Source organism: Argiope bruennichi, chromosome 6, assembly GCF_947563725.1.
Source record: "Argiope bruennichi chromosome 6, qqArgBrue1.1, whole genome shotgun sequence".
NCBI classification, from domain to species: Eukaryota; Metazoa; Arthropoda; class Arachnida; order Araneae; family Araneidae; genus Argiope; species Argiope bruennichi.
Window position 1 is genome coordinate 81,475,780 of NC_079156.1, and position 19,181 is coordinate 81,494,960.

Consider the following 19,181-nt stretch of genomic DNA (forward strand, 5'->3'; position numbering starts at 1 on the left):
TTTTTTTGGCGGGAAAGTTAGTTTTTAATTAATAATTAAAATTCTAATTAAAAATTCAAAAAAAGGGCTATCCTATCTTTTAAGTTAGATCAAACTGCACACGGTGTGCAAATTTGATTAAAATCGGTTAAGTAGTTTAGGAGTCCATCGCGGACAAACAACGTGACACGTAATCTATATATATTAAGATTTTACAATCTAAAGATTCAATAAATTGAGTGAACAAACAGATTGCCAAAGTTGATTAATTTGGTATACCAATTTTTATTCAAATTGAAGTTAATCATCTCATACAAAATAGGTAGGAATTTGTTCAAAAAAAGGACCCCACCCCCCCAAATGTGAAAACCATGAACAGTTTGTTTGATTCAACAATAGATGCTATTTTCAAATATCCTTTTCCTCATTAAATATTTTTCTAAGTGATGCCAAATTTGGAAAAGAATTCTTCTGCTATTTATAGGCAATTTGCAAGGCTTATTTTGTAGCATATGAGATCAGAACAATTATACCTGGTTATCCTTTGTCTTAATCATAAAATTTAATGTATTGTATAAATTCTTCTAAGAACCATTCCTGAAATCTTTCTTAAAAATTAAACAGCCATGTGAATAATAATTACACATTTCAACTATAAAATGATAGAATTCAGAGTGAAAATATATATTCACACAAGAAAAAAATAACTAACACTCCTGGAAATCGTTTTTTTTTTTTTTTTTTTTACTTAATGTATATTAAAATTGTCATCAATTGCCACGTAAAACCATCCAATCAAAAGAAACAACCTTTTGAAATGAACATTATATGAAGAGCTAAAATTAGTATTCTCAGAATTGCAATTACCACCACAATAATTTATTAGTAAAAATAATTCTTCTGGTATGTTTCCTCATAGATTTTCAAATAAACAGCTAAATCATTTTTTAAAAACTTCAAATGGCAAAAAAACTTTATATTAAAAGCAAGATAAATTACAAATAAAAATGCTTTCAACAAATTTATTAAAATTTCAAAACAAACATAACACATCACAAATGAAAATCCTTTCAACAAATTTATTAAAATTTCAAAACAAACATAACACATCATAAATATGAAAGAGACTAATATTTGATTATAAATTCTCTAAAGAGCAGACTTTTGAATCTAGACACCTGCACTTACATGAAATTCTTCAAAAGCAAAACAATCTTTTTTTTTTTTTTTTTGAAGAAATTTTTTTTACTAACCATACCTGACAAACCATAATTTTGCTTACATTTATTTTAACAATAAATATTTTTTTCAGCAGTAATGGATAGCAATCAAACAATCCTATAGAGGCATAAATGACCAAATAATGACTAGATAAGTAAAAATAATGATATGTACTGAAATAATCTTGAATAAATAATTTCTGAATAATGAATATGATTTGAATATTATGCCTGTGCAGATGTTAATCATGCTAAATTTGTAACAGCTGAAGTAACACCAATGCTTTTTACAACTGAAGAACATATACCTATTCATATCTTTTTTTCATTATTAGTTTTACATCAATTTCAAGCATTTCTTTTTTTTTTTTTTTTTTTTTTTTTTTGCCATTGTTTATATATTTCATTTTGGACATCAATTCTAACAAACTTTGGAAGAGCATCAACTCTAAACATTGCAATATTTTTCTATTTTATCAAGACAAATGAATCAGCAAATGCAGATATCAACATCAAACATCAACATTTCCTCAACTTAAAAGCAGAAATATTTCCTAAAATATTTATCTATTTTTAAAATAAACACATTCTGGAACCTGCAACAGCTGCATAATGTTCTAACATCAACAATGATATCAAGAGCTACTTCAGAGTTTACTGATTAGCAATACCAATCTGGAAGCAGCTGTTTTTAAGGCTATATTGTAAACACAATTTATCACCTTTCTGGACTTGTACTTCTTCATCCAAAACACAAGCTGCTTGCTTCCATAAACTGTCGGGATCAGAAGTATTGACTGTGTAAGAGGAATGGTATTTGATTGCAAACCAATAAATCACAGCAGTCACTTTACCACTAGTTGCAACTTCCACCTCAGCAGTTTTAAAGCTGTCTTTGAAGAAAGATTTTGTTCCGTTTTCAGATGTATTGTTCAGATCAATAGTGCACAGTTTAAAAGGTTCTGTGATCTTTTGATGAAGAAGTGCTGAAAACTGGATATCTTGATGAATCTGGCACTGTATAAATAAATAAATATACATTCATCAGAGAAGGAACACTTAATTAAACTTTCTAAAAAGAATAATACATTTTTGCCGTGAGTTCTCACTTAAAAAAATACTTGCATCCAAAATCTTAAATAAAGAGGAATACAGAAAAAAAAAATAGCTAAATAATAAAACATAACACCTTTTTATAGGTGTAGGTACAACATCCTTGTTACTTTTAATTTGGTTATTTTTTTAAGACTTGGAAAATTCAACACTGAATATGTTACTGCTTAATTTGGAATAAATCTTCAGAATTATATAACAAACAAGGCCAGATTCTTTTTTTTTATTTTTATTATTATCAAAACATCTTTTAATGAGGGAAAATTGTTTTTCTTTATTTGTTTCTTTCCATTCAATAACGACAAATTACAAAGAAGTACTGATCATTTCAAGATATGTGAAATGATAATAATGGAGAATTTCTTAAGAATTATGATGATTATGAAATTTCTTTAAAAAAGATCCCAATTAAAAGATTACAACCTTTTAAAAGATTAATAAATCATTTAATCTAATGATTTAAAACATTAAAAGATATACACAATCACAACTAATTTAACAGAGCACCAAAAACTACAAAACACCATATAAGAATGATTGAAGTCCCTAATAGATGTGTTTCTACTTATCTTGAAAGAGGTGGAATATTTACAAGAGCCCCAATTAAACAACTTGTGCTTTAAATAAAGTTCTTTTCGACATTATAAGGAATACTTTTTAAAAAACATTCCTCTGCTTATCTTACACCAATTGTTTTCCATTACCTACAGATCATATTCAGGATTTCAGAAATGCTTATGGCCTATCATCCTGAGAAAACTGTAATCTCATCTGATCACCATAGTTAAAATGTGTTAGACATGGTCATTATCATCAAGATATATTCTAAACATAACAGTTCAACACACAACCTCATTCAGCCCTCCCCCATGTGAGTTGATTGATTATAATATTCATATAAATATATTTATGTATTGTAATTTATAAACCAGATTAACTAATGGGTTTTAAATAATGATTGGAAAATTATTTACCTTATAGGCATTCATTATCTGAGAAATTTTATAATCGTCTACCCTTTCATCAGAAATCAGTTTTGAGTGCTCCTTGAGAGTTTCACTTTCAACTAGAATGGCATGAATTTCTATTTGTCCTGGTACAACAAGTCCTGAATCCTTCAAACACTGCATCCTACATCAATGTTAAAATGTAATTTAAAATATAAAGGAAACAATAGAGAAGGGTTATTAAATTTTCCCAATTAAACTACTATTATAGATAATTGTCTTTTTTATAATATAGATAATTAGTAGATATACATACATAGGGAGCGAGTGAGCAGAGACATTATTAAATTCTATTATAGTTAAAATTTAAATCAGTTAAAGCTACAATTACTATAAACCTGTTCCCTTAACTCATTGAGGACCATGATCACATATACGTGATCACACGATTCTCCCTTCAGGGCCCAGCCTTACCCACTCCAGGAGCCCATGATGTGATTTCAGTTTGGAACATTTTATTTAAATTTTTTAATGGCACTAGATGGCGGTTGAAGTCCATTATAATTTCGAATAATATTTCACAGAACATTGACCTTCAATATACTAATTTGTTTCCAAGTTTTTTATTTTTTTTATTTGATCCAGGTATTTAAACATATAAACAATTACACTTTTTCTGGCTCTTTTGAGAGATTGGGCATTTAAAGGATCTTGACTGCCTGCGCTCTGGGTTTACATTTATATATTGACTAAGATGGATAAAAGATTAATGAATGGTTTATGTAGATTTATCGTTTCCATTTGGGGTTTGCAAGATAGGTTTTTATTTGTATATTTTGGGTCAGTTTTATTTCAGTTATTATAGCGAAAAGAGCAATGTATTTAAGTGAGTTAGATTTCTAAATTGATGAATGAATCGGATAGTTCTTTAAAAGAATAAAAACGGAAGTTATCTTACTGTAAATACAAAACTTTCAACATAGGGCTTGTCCCAAAATATATTTTGAAATATATCATAAACTTCAAACATTTTAGATATAATTAAGTAATTGTTTTACAATGTTTTCTAATAATTTACATGTTTTGAATATTAGTAAGTAAAGGTACTGATTTGTAATGTTTCATTTTTTGAAAGTATATATTGTACATAACTTGATTTATTAAAATGTTTATTTTATTTCATTTACTTTAAATTTCACAATTTTTTTTTAAATATTGCGACAATTTTATTACAGTATATTCAGATATTATCAATCATAAAAAGCTATAAATTTCAGCGTATTTATTTGCAGTAATGAATTTATATGAATTTTTTATTAAAATTAGGCTTAGCAGGAAAAATCACTTGGGCCTGTTGGTTGTACACTCTCCGAGCGCTTGGGCTTGCGGGGGGGGGGGGCTGCTTCTTTTTCCTTTCCCCGGACCTGAAGGGGTTAAAGTCTTAAAGACAAGTAATATTGTACATGCAATAAATTATTTTCGATTTAAAAGCAAACATTCAATCCTTATTTCTAATCAATTCACAACAGGATTTTTTAAAATCTTTCAAGTAAACAGACAGATTCAGCATATACTTTAAATTCAGTTGCTAATTAAAAAGAATATGTCTTCTTATTTTGAAACTCATAAATATGTATACCATAGTGCTTTCAAATTAACAATTCTGTTAAAATACAATTTTGAATTTTTATTGGATATGAAATGCTAAGTTAATTATTGATATTCGAGTAAACATTACAAGCTGATATGAAAATTCAATACTTCCTTCATAAAGTTTATCTCTCATTCAAGAACAGAAATGAAGAAAGCATTACTCAAGAACAAAACAAAGAGCTATTAAGATGCATTATAAGTCACAAATATTCTTTATCATTAACATTGAAAAGTTTAAATCTTTACTCAATATATCACAGTGTAAGATATAAAACATTATATAACTTTTTCTAAAACATATGAAATATACTTTTGTTTAAAAACGAGAATTAGCAGAAAAAATTTCAATAATAAAACAAAAAAGAACCGCAATTTCGCTTCCTTAATTTATCAAGTACATGATTTAAATTTGCAATGCACGTGTACAAGACTCATTATAATTATTGCTTCTAAAAATACAAAAAGATATGACAGAAACATATTAAAAAAAACATTAAATATGTAATATTTGATTTTTATAAGAGGGATTGGGAAGAATTTTGCAATAAAATGAAGAAAAAAAAAATGCTGTTGATTCTTTTTTATTAGTTTAATTGTCAATTGCTTGTAACAACATGTATTTAATGACCTGCTAACTAAGGTACAGCATAAAATATAATTAAAAACTGATATTAATAACAACTAACAACTCAATATAATCAGTATGAATTAGTCATTCATAGATTTCATCTTAGAAAAGATACTTATAAAATTCAAAATTATTATATGTAATATTAAGACTTTTAAATAAATCTTAATATATTAATTATTTAAAATTTTTACAATTGCTTATTATTGTATTAGGTAGCCTTTTTTTTAAAAAAATAAATAAATAATATTATCAAAATAAGATTAATAGTAGGTATTATTTTGAAATAAGGTATGTGTAATATAATACAATATACGTATATAAAAATACGTATGTACAGTTATTTATGAAATGGCTCAAACTATATTATAAATATTTTAATGAAAGAAACTTCTTAAAAATAAAGGGAATAACAGATCAAAAATTTTCATTCAATTATTTCAAAAATAATTTCATACCTTAAAACAGTTACATCCTCCAACAAGTTTTTCTTCAACAAACCACACAGTTCAACAGGATCAACTATCAAAAAATCACACTGCAGTTTTGAATTACAGAAATCTTCATATGATTTAAATGACAGTCTGTCATGGGAAATTCCATACATATCTCGAAGTTGTTCAATTTCTGACTGGTACTGCGTTCTCAGTACAGCTGCAACACTTGAAGTATCTTTCAGGGATTTTAAACTGAGACAGGGGAATGTTGATATATCCAAAATGGAAGCATTATCTACATGAGAAATGTCCTTGAGATTCAAGTTGATAATATCTCCTGTACCGTAAGAGTTCAAATAATTAATTAAAGAAGGGTCCATTGTTAATTTCTGATTGAAATTATTGGCTGGAACAGAGTTGGGAAGTTTCACTTTTTTCAATTGGAAATGGCCCCTGCAGAGGAATTCTGCTTCAATGTTGTCTCCAACATTGCAAAATAAAGAGACACCTGAAAACAAACACAAAATGAATTTGCATAAAGAATAAAGCTTCAATAAATAACTCATATTTATATCAGAAGTAGAAATTTGTTATTAATAAAATTTTACTGTTCATTTCCAACATTAAAAATTTACTTAGACCCAGACTTGTGATTAAAATAAAACAGGACTAACACCTTTTCAATTTTGAAATCAATATAAAGGTTTTTTTTAAAAAAGTAAATGAGATTACATTTTAATTCATTGTGATTTTGTTTTGTTGAGGTTGCAATTTGTTATTCAATAGAAGTGAATTTGCCAAATACCAATAATTGGGAAACAAAAATGAACATCAATTATTCAGTAAATATTAATGAAGTGCTTAAAACAAGACAATTTCTTTTCTCAAAAAAATTTATGATTTCAAGGAATAGAATGAAGCATTGCAAATTAAAATATTAAATAAAATGCTGGTATTAATTAGTTATTCTAGTAAGAAAAGAAATTTTTTGAGAAAATAAAATTATTGATAAGATTATTACATAGAAAAAAGTACCATTTGTGTGAATAACTAATTTTAAAAATTTATTAATTCAGATTCTAGATTAATTTCTCATTTCTAATTTATATTAAATGTATTTTCAAAATATCAGTTCACAGTTAAATGAATAATTTATCAACTAATGAATGTAATACAGAAATATCCAGAAACTACAGCTACAGCAAACTATTAACAAAAATATGGCTCTCTAATAAGAAGATACAGATAATGCATTTCAAAAGGTACACAAAACTTAACATGAATTAATTAGATATAAAATGGCTTTAACAACTGCCTCTCAAAAACTTACCATCCAAATACTGAGGTAAAACATAAAATATGGCTTGTTCCCAACAACCACTATCTGAGCCTTCTTTTGGAGCAGTTGAAATGGTTTCTTTATCGTCTAAATGCAAGTTAAACCACATCACAAATGCATCTAAATTCCCACTTTGAGTGCATTTGTATGAGGGATTTAAATTTTTTCCTTGCAGCAGAACTTTAATCTCCTAAAATAAATAAATAAAATATCAAAAGAAATAATATTTAAAATATTTATTAACAGACATATTTTGCACAAAATTATCCAAACAATCTATATATGAAATGCAAAAATAATTTTTCAGTTTCATTTAAAAATTCTGCATTTTAAAGCTATAATTTTTTTTTTTTTCAAAACCTGATTTACATTTATAAAGGATATTTTGAAATCTAACATGTGGCACTTTCAAAAAATTCATTATATTTCGAGTTTCATAAAGGATATTATGACTTTGAAGTTATATATATACAAATCAAACGAAAGACAATGTAAACCAGAGATGTTTAACAATATAAGAATATTTAATTAAAGTTCTGCAAAAATATGTTACCCAGCTAAAGTTCAACTCAAATTTTAAACACATGTTTATTTTTAGTTATATCATCCCCCAAAATTAAAGGTATTATGATTTAAATTATGATATATTTTTACTTTTCTATGTTTTATTTGTATGGAAAACACAGCAAACAAACAGAAGAATAATAAAAAAGTACATTACAAAAAATAAATGAATAAATAAAGCTTAAAGATTGTATTCCAAAACTTTACAGAATGTTTTTCTAACTTCAATTTTTCAACTTAGTTTTATTAATAAAATTTACTCTCGATTGTATAGTAGTTTCCACAGGAACATGAACACACACACACAAAATATTCAATATGGTTAAAACATTTTATTATAAAACCAGTTATTGCAAAATAATTAAAAATTCATTAAGAGCAAAATTATACAATTATATATTAGTATCACTGTAACACATACACACACACATTTTTCTTATTGAGTATATGCTGTCGATGAACAAATAAATAAATAAAATTTGATAGCTCTAGGTCTAATGTCTACTCTGCAGGGTGTTTTAAATTTTTTTTTATCAAGCATGTCAAATTATACAATTTACATAGTATATGAACATATAAAATATTATAAGTTAAAAGGCATAACTTTAAAATTAAATATATTTGAATGAACATAGTAAAAATGCTAATTACTATTATTTTTACCAACACACACATACATGCATACATACAAAATCTAACAGGAACACACACTGCACAAATTTGTTGAACTTTAAGTTCTATATTTAGAATAAACTGACTTCAATTAAAACAAGATAAATGATCAGTAAATCATTGAATATATGTGAAATCACTGGATATTTAAAACAAATATTGAAGTATTTAATATCACCCAAAATATATTATTTTCCAAATTTCAAACTTTAACATTATGAAAACAATATAGTTATAAAAAAATACTAATTCTTATAAATCGTATAGAAAAATCATTTGAAAAGTAAAAAAGAAATGAACTATTTAAACCTAATGATTAACTCTGATCTTTCAGAAATTCTCAAAAAATAAATAAATAACTGGATTATAGTATAACTGGGAAGGAAAATAAAATAAAATAGGAGGCATTATAAAAGAAAAAGTAATATACCTGAGGAGAATTGAAGTTTGCTTTCAAAATGCAAGATGGTTCACATAAGTATTTGAATTTTATATTGGAAATCTTCTCAGTAGAGTAAGGTTCTTCATCCAAATATTGGGGTATAACATCTTCTTTTATATCAAGTGCTTGCTTAACTTTATTATCAAGTCTAAGAATAACATAATTAGATTGATCATTTTCATAGAATATTAAATCAAGAATGAAAAGTTTTTAAAGTGTAATTTTAATGAATATTATAAGCATTCTCACTTCTAGCTGGATAATAAAGCATTAAGAAAAGCTTTTTATAAAAAAATTTAATATCAATAATTTAATTATCATTAAATAAAAGTTTCATCTCATCATTTTGGTTTTAAAATCAGATATTACATAAACAATAATAGCATCAGAGTAATAGTTTAATAATTGAAAACGAGTATAAGTTTATTCAATAATTATTTTCTTCAATAAAACCAAAATTTCTTGTAATAAAAATATTATGCAAACAAAAATGCTGCAGATAAATTCTGATATTATGAAATTATCACTGCAAACTTTTCAATTAAAAAAAATAGGTACCATTTTTACAGAACAGATACTATACGCTAATAAATGCTATTATGCATTAACATTCTGCAGGAAACATAATACAAATTATCCTAGTAAGTTTAGAAAAAAACATGTAAGTAACAATTAAATATCAACCAAACTTACTTGAAAGCTTTGCGAAAATGCTCACTTTCCACAGGAACAACATATACATCAGCAGAATATGGAATAACTTTTGCTCGACAAACATTTACATCACTTTTATCAAGATGATTAGGGCATGTTGGAGAAACATCATTTTCTTCACCAGGAGAAAGATCTTCTGTATCTTTTTCAAGTAGATATTCCCAAGCATGGTCCAAAGTTTCTAGACTATTTTCACCAAACAATCCAGCATCAAATATTTCAGTGACAATTAGAGACACCCTATATAAAGCAAATTGAATGCTTAGAATAATGATTTTGAAATACAGCTGACAAATGAGAAAGAATTAGTTTAATAAATACATGGATTTATAGATTTATAAATTTACCAAGTAGGCTTTTCAGAATATTTTTATCTGATTCAATTCCATGATTCAAAAACTAATGTATTTTTAAGTATTTAATATAACTGATGGAATTGCTTTACTTCCCAATCACATCCCCCCCCCCAAAACACACACAAAAAAAGGACACTCGATGATGCTTTGATCTAACTTCATTTATTAGAATGGAACATTACTGCACGTTACTTTTTATTTGAAAAAACATGAATGTCTTCCTTTCAGGATATGATTAACACTATTAAAAAATAATAAATAATTATATAAAAATATTTCAATGAAAAAAAGAATACATATCACAACTGATTTATAGCAATAAAAATATAGTGCAATTAGTGATAGCTTATCAGTTAGGGCTACAGACATAGTACTACAGTCAATTGTTTCATATTTTTTCCCCTCTCTTCATAACCTTTGATGACTTTTCCATATTGAAATTTTGATAATATTATGAAGTTAAAGATAAGAAGCTGTTGACTATATTCTTTAACCACAAATTAGCAGTAAAAACTTAATGTCCAATTAAAAACTTTCAGACTGGGAAAAAAAAAAAAAAAACATTTTGAAGTACCCTTGCTGTGGCTTAGAATAACTTTAATCTGAGGTCACAAGAGCATGACAGAAAGAAATGTAACCAAGTAGGGAAATGATATTTCACTAAATCTTTTAGTACCGGAGAAGCCACCTGACAATTATTAACAATGAGGAAAAATCAGAATTTGGGACTTATCCTATCTTTCCCCGTCTCTTTATTTTTTCCCCTTTAATTTTCAATAATTTTGTATCAATATTCAAGCAAAGACAGTAGTTTTTATTAGACATTATTTTTTACTTCTCTTTTTAAAATCAATGATTTGCATAAAGAAAACTGAAGAAATAAACTTTTTCTCTGAAAGAAAAATAAATATATTTTTGAGTACAACATGTATTTCTTTCGAAAATACAAAATTCCTGTTAAAACACTAAATTCTTATCAAACAACACAACAAAATACTAAAAGTAAGAACTTTAGTTTAATAAAAAGCCTTCATAAAAATATTTCAAAAATTATTAGTTGATGAACAGTATTTAAATGTAGCAATAAGTCAAAACATATATTTAAAAAAAATAAGCTGATTATAAGAAGAAAATGTACATACTTTTCGGGTAAATCTTCTTCAATAACCAAATCTGTCGAAAATTTTGGAAAAACTTGAATGGATTTTTCATTCATTTTTACCACATTTTGCAAAACAGCAAACATGATTTCACTGGCTTCACATGCATATACTTTTTCAGCATTTGCATCAGCAGCCATCATGCTAAAAAAAATTACAAAAAATGAATCCAGTAAATATTAAAATTACCCAACAAATATATTCATGTTTTTATAATTGAAGAAAAAAATTTGTCTAGAATGCACTGAAAAATGCAAAATAACACCTTAAACTGCAAAACAAATTTTTTTCATTACACTACAGAATTTCTTCAATGAAATGCATGAAATTTAATCCTTCAAGAAATCAAGCTTGAATTTTTAGTTTTTCATTTCCCAAAGCCGTTAAATCACACTATCTAAATTGCAATATTTAACATATTAAAAAAAATCTTTTAAAAAATTGATTTTGCTAATATAGTATTAATGAAATTTGGTTAAAATCACACATTGTGTACAAGTAAAAAAATACACTATGGGATTTTATTGAAATCCGAAATTAAAAAAATATGGAAATATGCTCATTTATTAAATACTGAAACAAGCTTTTACAACGCTTTAATTATATTTGCAATTCAAAAAACAATTTTTAATTCTGAAATCAGGAAGGAGGAAATGTATCAACTTTTATTCATTTTAGTATTTCCCCCCCCCCTCTAAAGGGCAGATATTTTAATATTTACTATCGAAGCAAAGAGTTTATCATTTGATTGTTTCTAATAACTGTAAAAACCAATTAAATCTGGAGATTGATTATTCACTAATTTTAATACTTGAAAATATCACAGACATAAACTAAGTGGGAATAACAATTAACAGTTTACATTACTAAGTGGTTCAAATAAATTCTTGAGACTAGAAAGAAGAATATTTATTAATTTTTCTTTTTCTTTAAGGTGAATAAATAAAAAAAGAAAAAATCTAATCTGATAATGAATTCCATCTCAAAAAAAAAAAAAAACTTTATAAATGCAGAAAATTTCATTATTGCTCATCTGCAATTTCTTAAACATGGTATTGAGTGTTTTTCTCTTGTGCTTCAAATAGTTAAACATTTTCTTCACTTTTTTTAATCAAGTTCAAATTTCAAGTAAATACATATAATTAACAGATGTATGATCTTCAATTTGCTATTTATGTGGTTTTCAACTCTTTTTGTTCAAGTTTACTAACTCATCAAAGCCCAACATTCATTCAATTTAATAGCTAAATTGTATGCATTCCATTTGTTGTGGATAAGTGAATACTTATTCTCAAACTCCTAAATAGCTTTTAACTGGCATACACCACAATAAACTAGATTTTGAAGTTAAAGTATTGTCATTTTGAAATGTTTTTTGTGTTTCTGCTTTGATTTATTTTTGCATTAATGCAAGGAATTTAAACCTTTTTTTTCTCTTGATTTTACCTAATAGTACAAATGTTTGAAAAAAGAACTGTATTTCAAAAATTGTTTAATATCTATTATATAAAAAAATGTATGCAAAAATGAACTTTTAATCACTTTATGATCTTAGATAGCAAGTCACCTGCCCCAGTATTGTTTGATGAAAATTATCATAACATCTTATTAAGTATTTATATTGCTCTTAATGATGAAATAGTGACAAAAAAAAGGGAATAATAAAGTATGATTTAACACCAAATTAACAGATGAGTTTAAAACAATATTATATGCTAATTCTACATTTGTGACAAAACTAACCGTTTGTGACAAAACTAATAAAGAGCCTTTGCTTTGTTTATTTTTTTCCAATTATTTAAAATGCTTTTTTTGCTATGTTTTATTGATAAAATTTATGTAATAAATACTTTACTTTATATGTTTCATTTTACTTCATGGTTATATTACAAATATTTTTTTAATAAAATTTAAAAGAAATTTACTCAAATCGATGTTTTAAATTAAATTGGGCATTAATTATTAATAAGTTAGTGTTTAGCCAGCATTCATTTTTGTTATTTAAGAAGCATTAGACATAACTCAGTGTACTGCTTTATATTTAACTACTTCAAACCACTTTTAAAAGTTGATAATTATTCTAAAAAGAATTGGCTGCTTGCTTTTGAATATAGCAATTGTCATTCAATTTTTTTAAATAATGATTCAGAACAAACTAATTAAAAATGGATGTGCAGAAAAGAATGAGAGAAATCATATCTAATAGCCCCCCACACCACCCAAAAAAGTTTAAGCAATTTATCAGAATGCAAACAGACAGAAGTAAAAGAAAAATAAAACTACTAACAGGTGAAATATTTTATCAAACATCATTGTAAATAAAAATTTAATTACAAAAAAGTATTAATTTTTCAAAATATTAGGAATAAAATCATGAAAAAAATATATGAAACAATTGTGGTAAATAAAAATAAAACCATGAAATAATTATGCAAACTGTATAATATTTAACTATAAATGATTCTCAATCACTTACTTTTTTATATATTATCATTAAAAAAGCACATGAGACATTTACAAAAGATATATTTACCTTAGAATGCCAGTACCAGCTCCAATATCCAAAACCCGCTTGTGGCCATTTTCAACTGCCCTCTTTATAGCTCGCTTGTAAGCAAGATTACGTTCTTTATCATTCAACATTACAAAATGCCACCTTTCCACCAATGCATTTTTTAAATTTTCCATGCAATAAAGAGATGGAGTGAAAAAAGGATTCGCTTTGTAGGATTTCAAAAAATATGAAAGAGCACATTCAACATATCCCAAGCTAAAAAGGACCAAGAATATTAATATTAATTTTGATAAATGGAAAAAAAAATTTGTTCATCAGAATTAATATGTTTGTTTTAAATAAAAATTCTAATTATTAATATTAGTTTACTGATATTGATGTTTGAATACAAATGTCAAAATATGTTCTACATTAACTAATACTTAATTAAAATGAGTTAGCTCTCTGAAAAGCAATTTTTGCTAAGTAATTAAATTTCAAAAAGCAAGAAATATTTTAAATAAAATCTAGAAGAGTTTCAAATTAATTTTTTATGGTACGGTGAGAAGGAGAAAACAGAGATAAATAAAGACAATATTTGATAGTAGCATTTTCCCCTCAAAAAATCTAAAAAATTGTCAAACGTATTGACAGCATTCATCAAATATCTAGAAATGCTTTGTATAATGATGAAACTCTCTCAAGGTGAAGACAGTTTTAATATATAATTTACTAATTGTTTTTAAATATAATTAAAACATATATTTGCTTTAACTAATATATTAATTAATTGCAATTTATACAAGGAAAACAAAAATATGATATTAAAAAATACTTATGTACTACAAAGAGATAATACATAAGAGATAATGCAATTTATACAAAGAAAACAAAAATGTGATACTAAAAAAATACTTGTATTACAAAGAGATAATACATACATCTTTATGTATAACTGTAATGTACACGTAGCATTGTGTATATATGTATACATGAATATTAATAAAACAACTAAATTTCTTTGAAAAAATATGCACGCTAAAAAGGCTATGAAAAGACTAAATATCATTAAGAAAAGGGCATAATAAATTTAAATATTTAATTAATTATCTGTAATGGTAATATTTCATTTTAGATGCATTAATGATCATTCAATTTAAGGAAGGATAACTTTAGAGAAGAGAAAGAAAATGGAAACTAATTTCATTTGATTTAATAATACTTAATTTAAATATTGATAATTTTTAATACAAACACCTTTTATGTTTGTAAATTCAAGATGAAATTAATATCCTGACATGAAAATGTTTACAAGTCAGCATATTATCTGTCATTTTCATCATGTGATATGGATGATGAAAAAAAAAAAAAAAAAAAAAAAAAAGTTCAAAATCTTATATAATGCAGCCCATTGGCCATAAAGGTACCAAACCTCGAACACAATTATTTCTTTGATAGTAGGAACTCAATATAAGCTTTTTTCAATTTTAATTACATTTTTAATTATAAATTAATCCAAATTTTAAAGTTTTTCTCATTAACTTATCACTATACAAAAATCATTTTACCACCTTGAAATTCGAAAAATAAGCTTTATAATGGTAACAATTTTAATTTTCGAAAATACATTCAAAAACATTTGATAATGTACCCATTACTTTAGATATTGAAATTATACAAAAGTGTTACAAAGATATAAAATGCATATTTTTTTAAGCATATTATTTCTGCTATACATTTAAGAGTAAATTGAAAAAATACAATAAAGTATAAATATTATTGTGCTACAATGTTAAGATGTTTGAAACTGTTTTAAATCGATTCTGATATTTTTTCGATATTTTAAAAAGTTTTGAAACTATTTTCATGTTTTATTTCCTACATTCTGGTGTTAGTGTTGCAACTCTTTCTAGTGCTTAATCAAAATATTATGTTAAGCATAACATAATTATCTATTGTATATGCCAATTTCTCTTTTTTATAATTTTAAATGTTTGCTTTTGTTTTTATTTCCTGGTTTAATCAAGAATATTTGTATATGTAAATATTTAATGTTGTAATAGTTTGTATTATGGATTCCATAATTACCAAACAATGCTCATTTAACACAAGTAATGTAATTATATTGAAACTATAAATATTTTTATTCAGTCTTAATAAAGGAATTCTAAGAATCACATCTTGCAAAAGACTTAGACAAGATCTATACTATGATCCACTTGTTCCTTTTAAAAAAATATTCATCCAACTATTTAATAATTTTTAAAATCAGCCATTGGATTATAAGAGCAGAGTTTCAAACAATGGCACTACATGTATATTGTATGGTAAGCTTCAGTACAACACACATTTCAAGTCCATTTTAATCTCAAACATAACCAATACTTTATCATGTGTGGGAATTTTGCATCTCATGCATGTATACATATAAAACATTACTTTATAACATTCAAAAATAACAAATATTGTGTTTTCCGTTTATGTTCATTATATGGTGTATAAATTTTCATCTTTTCTAATATAATTTTTTAATTAATCATTTTTCTGTAAAATCTCATATTTATAAAAAATGAACCAAAAACACAAGTTATGTTTCACTCGCATTCATTTAATCATTATGCAAAAAAATTAACCATAACAAATTACTGCAATAGTTTAGGAAAGAAAGGAGGAAAAGTAAGGAAAAAAGAGTAATAAATATGGGTTGAAAATATTAAAATCTTCAATCATTATAAGTTAATTTATAAAAGGATTCTTCCAAACTAACCTAAAATTTAAATATCAAGTAGTAGAGTGCAAGATTGTAATATATGATTATCATTTTTATAAAAATGTAAATAATGTGAATTAAATTTGATAGTTCATTTACCAACAAAATAACAAATATCATACCGAAATAAAGTAGTGGCCAGACCATGCAAAACATGAGAATCATGAGGTAAAACATCCAAGGCTTGTTCATAACACATCAAAACTTCATTTACTTGCTTTTCCTTTTCCATTTTCTCAGATAATTTTTCTAAATTAAATGTTAAATTTTATTACAAAAATTATTATTAATTACAAAGAGTCATCAACAATATCCAAAAATTTATTCTGGATCATTAATAATCATGGAACTATTATCACATAATTTTAAAGGATATATATATATTTAAAAAAGATTTACAAAGTATCAATTTTAATTAAAATTCTGTTGGAAAAGATTTTATGGTGAAAATATTAAAAAATCAGCTTGCATGCACACACACAACACTACATTCAACTGCAAAATTAAACCTCAGATGCCTGTGGTATTTGGCATGCCTATGTATATTTTAGTGATTTTTTAAATAAATTTTTTTAAGTATTTTTATTTGCAAATATTTATGGTTAATATCTGTATTCTAATTCACAGAACAGTTAACATTTAGATTAACAAAGTAAACTTATTAGATTCATATTTAAAATCAATAGTTGTAAAAAATAAATTTGTCAGCAGAATAAAGTCTAATTCATTATTAAAAGTATGAAAAATTCTAAAGGAATTTAAATGTTAAAATTACATGCAATTTTGAATTATAAGAAATTCAAACTGATATTTACCCAATGTAAATAAAAAGGCATTTAACAATTCTCCTTTCACAGAAGGTTCAACAGTCAGAGCTACGATAAAGTGTGCAAACGCTCGACTGTATTCATGTTCATTTAAGCAGCTTAAAGCACGACTTTTACAGCGCTGCAAAAGTAGCTGCCTTCCTTGATTCCAATCTTCAGTAGTGCTCTCCATGGTTACCTAAAACATTAATTGACAAAAATGGTTTTATTTTATAACAGAAATTTATTTTTTTAAAAAGTCAGAAAATAAAGCTTGCAAAGGTTTATAATAAAAATGTCAAATTAAATACACAATTTTTTTCTAAAAATTTATGTTGAAAAGTAATTTAATTATAGAAATACCTTTTCCATTACTTATAATTTTATTTATTTATTTAAAGTAATTGATCTGTATACATTTTTACAGAAAATTAATAAAAGTATATACTTTATGAATTTTCATATTTGTTGTACTAAAAAAAATTAGAAATTAAAGGAGGAAAAAAATCTCAAAATTTATTATTCTGTAAATATAAAATATCCAACATTACAGCTTAAGTCATATTATGTTTGTATGACCTTAAATATTTAATTCACAGCATATGCAGGCAGATTTAGAGATAATTAAGTATTAAGCATATACCACAGATGAATTTTAGTACTAACCACATGCTATTGAAGGAAATAATCAAATTCCAATTACAATGGAACCTATTAATATCCTAATAACTTTGGTGATTGATGATTTTTTTGGCATCAATTCCTGGCACATGGTTAATATGTAAACATAAATTCTATAATTAAAAAAAAATCATTTATATTAGTTTAATTTAGTTAAGAAATACACAACTTTTATAGGCATACATTTGATACCATAAAATGAAAGTAAAAAGTTATTTAACTACTGTTCTGTTTACATAATAACACCTCCTACGACAAAAATGTGCTTACAAATTACAAACATAGAATATTACATGTTTAAAGACTGAATATAAGTTTACTACAATGCATAAATATCAATGACAGTTTTAAACAGAAAGCAATTTACTAAACCAATTGAAACACTTAATGAGTAAAGCATCTTTCGGTTGACTTTGGAGATAAAAATTGTAAGTATACAGATACAATTCTATATCTGGTTAAAAATTTTCATTCTTTCACAGATTCTCTTCGCCTTAATCTTAACTGATTAGTTTTATATATCGGAAATTAAGGTAAAATAAAATGGTAAACTTTTAAATACAATATTCAAAATCACATCTAATTTTTATTCATACAAATAATCTCAGTTGTTTAAACATTAACTAATGATGAAGAAAAATCTTTTAACTTCTTGACAACAGGAGGTCATAGTTTTTTCTAAGGTTACTTGATCCAAACACTTTACGAATAATCTTTCGATGCCGAATATATTATTCTAAAAATTTCATAAGGCTCTTAAACATTTTATTCCAAAAACCTCATATAATTTCCTTACAAAGTTGGAAAATTTATAAAATTAGAGAAAAATTAAACAAACCTTATTTTTGTTTTGTAAATTTTCCCTCTTTCTTTTTTATTATCGAAGTATTGCCACTCAGTTGGAATTTTCCCCTCTAAAACTATGTGTATTGTTAAATCAATATAGTGGTGAAAGCAGGATATAGAACATTTTTCAACTGTAGATGTATAATCCAAGATTTTTTGAATAACAAATAATTTTGCTATTGTTATTTTTAAATTTTGTGTTTTGTTTTAAGGAATGTTTTGTGTTTCTGGGATTTTCTTTCCACTCCCTGGAGAGTCGGGAATCAGTCTATACCCTTTTTTTTCTTTTGGAGATGTCGGCTCAGCCCACTTAAGTTTTGATAGCATAATGTCAATACAGGGAATTGTTCATTTTCGGTT

At 25.4% G+C, this 19,181-nt stretch overlaps 1 protein-coding gene across 2 annotated transcripts; it reads right to left on the reverse strand.

Moving 5' to 3' along the window:
• Window positions 1-1,194: 1,194 nt before the first annotated feature.
• Window positions 1,195-18,870, reverse strand: LOC129972912 (protein arginine N-methyltransferase 9-like). 2 transcript variants are annotated; one of them, XM_056087229.1, is made up of 11 exons: window positions 18,814-18,870; window positions 17,304-17,493; window positions 16,611-16,737; window positions 13,758-13,994; window positions 11,207-11,368; window positions 9,688-9,948; window positions 8,983-9,142; window positions 7,308-7,506; window positions 5,999-6,485; window positions 3,287-3,443; window positions 1,195-2,216 (listed from the first exon to the last, which is right to left on the reverse strand). In XM_056087229.1, exons 2-11 carry the CDS (start codon window positions 17,485-17,487, stop codon window positions 1,854-1,856), a joined length of 2,337 nt encoding a protein of 778 aa, XP_055943204.1. In that variant the 5' UTR covers window positions 17,488-17,493; window positions 18,814-18,870; the 3' UTR covers window positions 1,195-1,853. The 2 variants fall into 2 exon arrangements, with proteins under 2 accessions (XP_055943204.1, XP_055943205.1); XM_056087230.1 differs by lacking the exon at window positions 18,814-18,870 and adding an exon at window positions 17,961-17,979.
• Between the last annotated feature and the right edge of the window lie 311 nt (window positions 18,871-19,181).

What these genes read in the sequence shown, in the direction of transcription:
- LOC129972912 (XM_056087229.1), bottom strand. Translation starts at nt 17,487, where the DNA reads ATGGAGAGCACTACTGAAGATTGGAATCAAGGAAGGCAGCTACTTTTG. An exon ending in TGCCTTTTTATTTACATTGG is followed by an intron (nt 16,738 to 17,303) that starts GTAAATATCAGT and finishes CATTTAATTTAG; the next exon opens with AAAAATTATCTGAGAAAATG. An exon ending in GAAGAAGATTTACCCGAAAA is followed by an intron (nt 9,949 to 11,206) that starts GTATGTACATTT and finishes TGCTTTATATAG; the next exon opens with GGTGTCTCTAATTGTCACTG.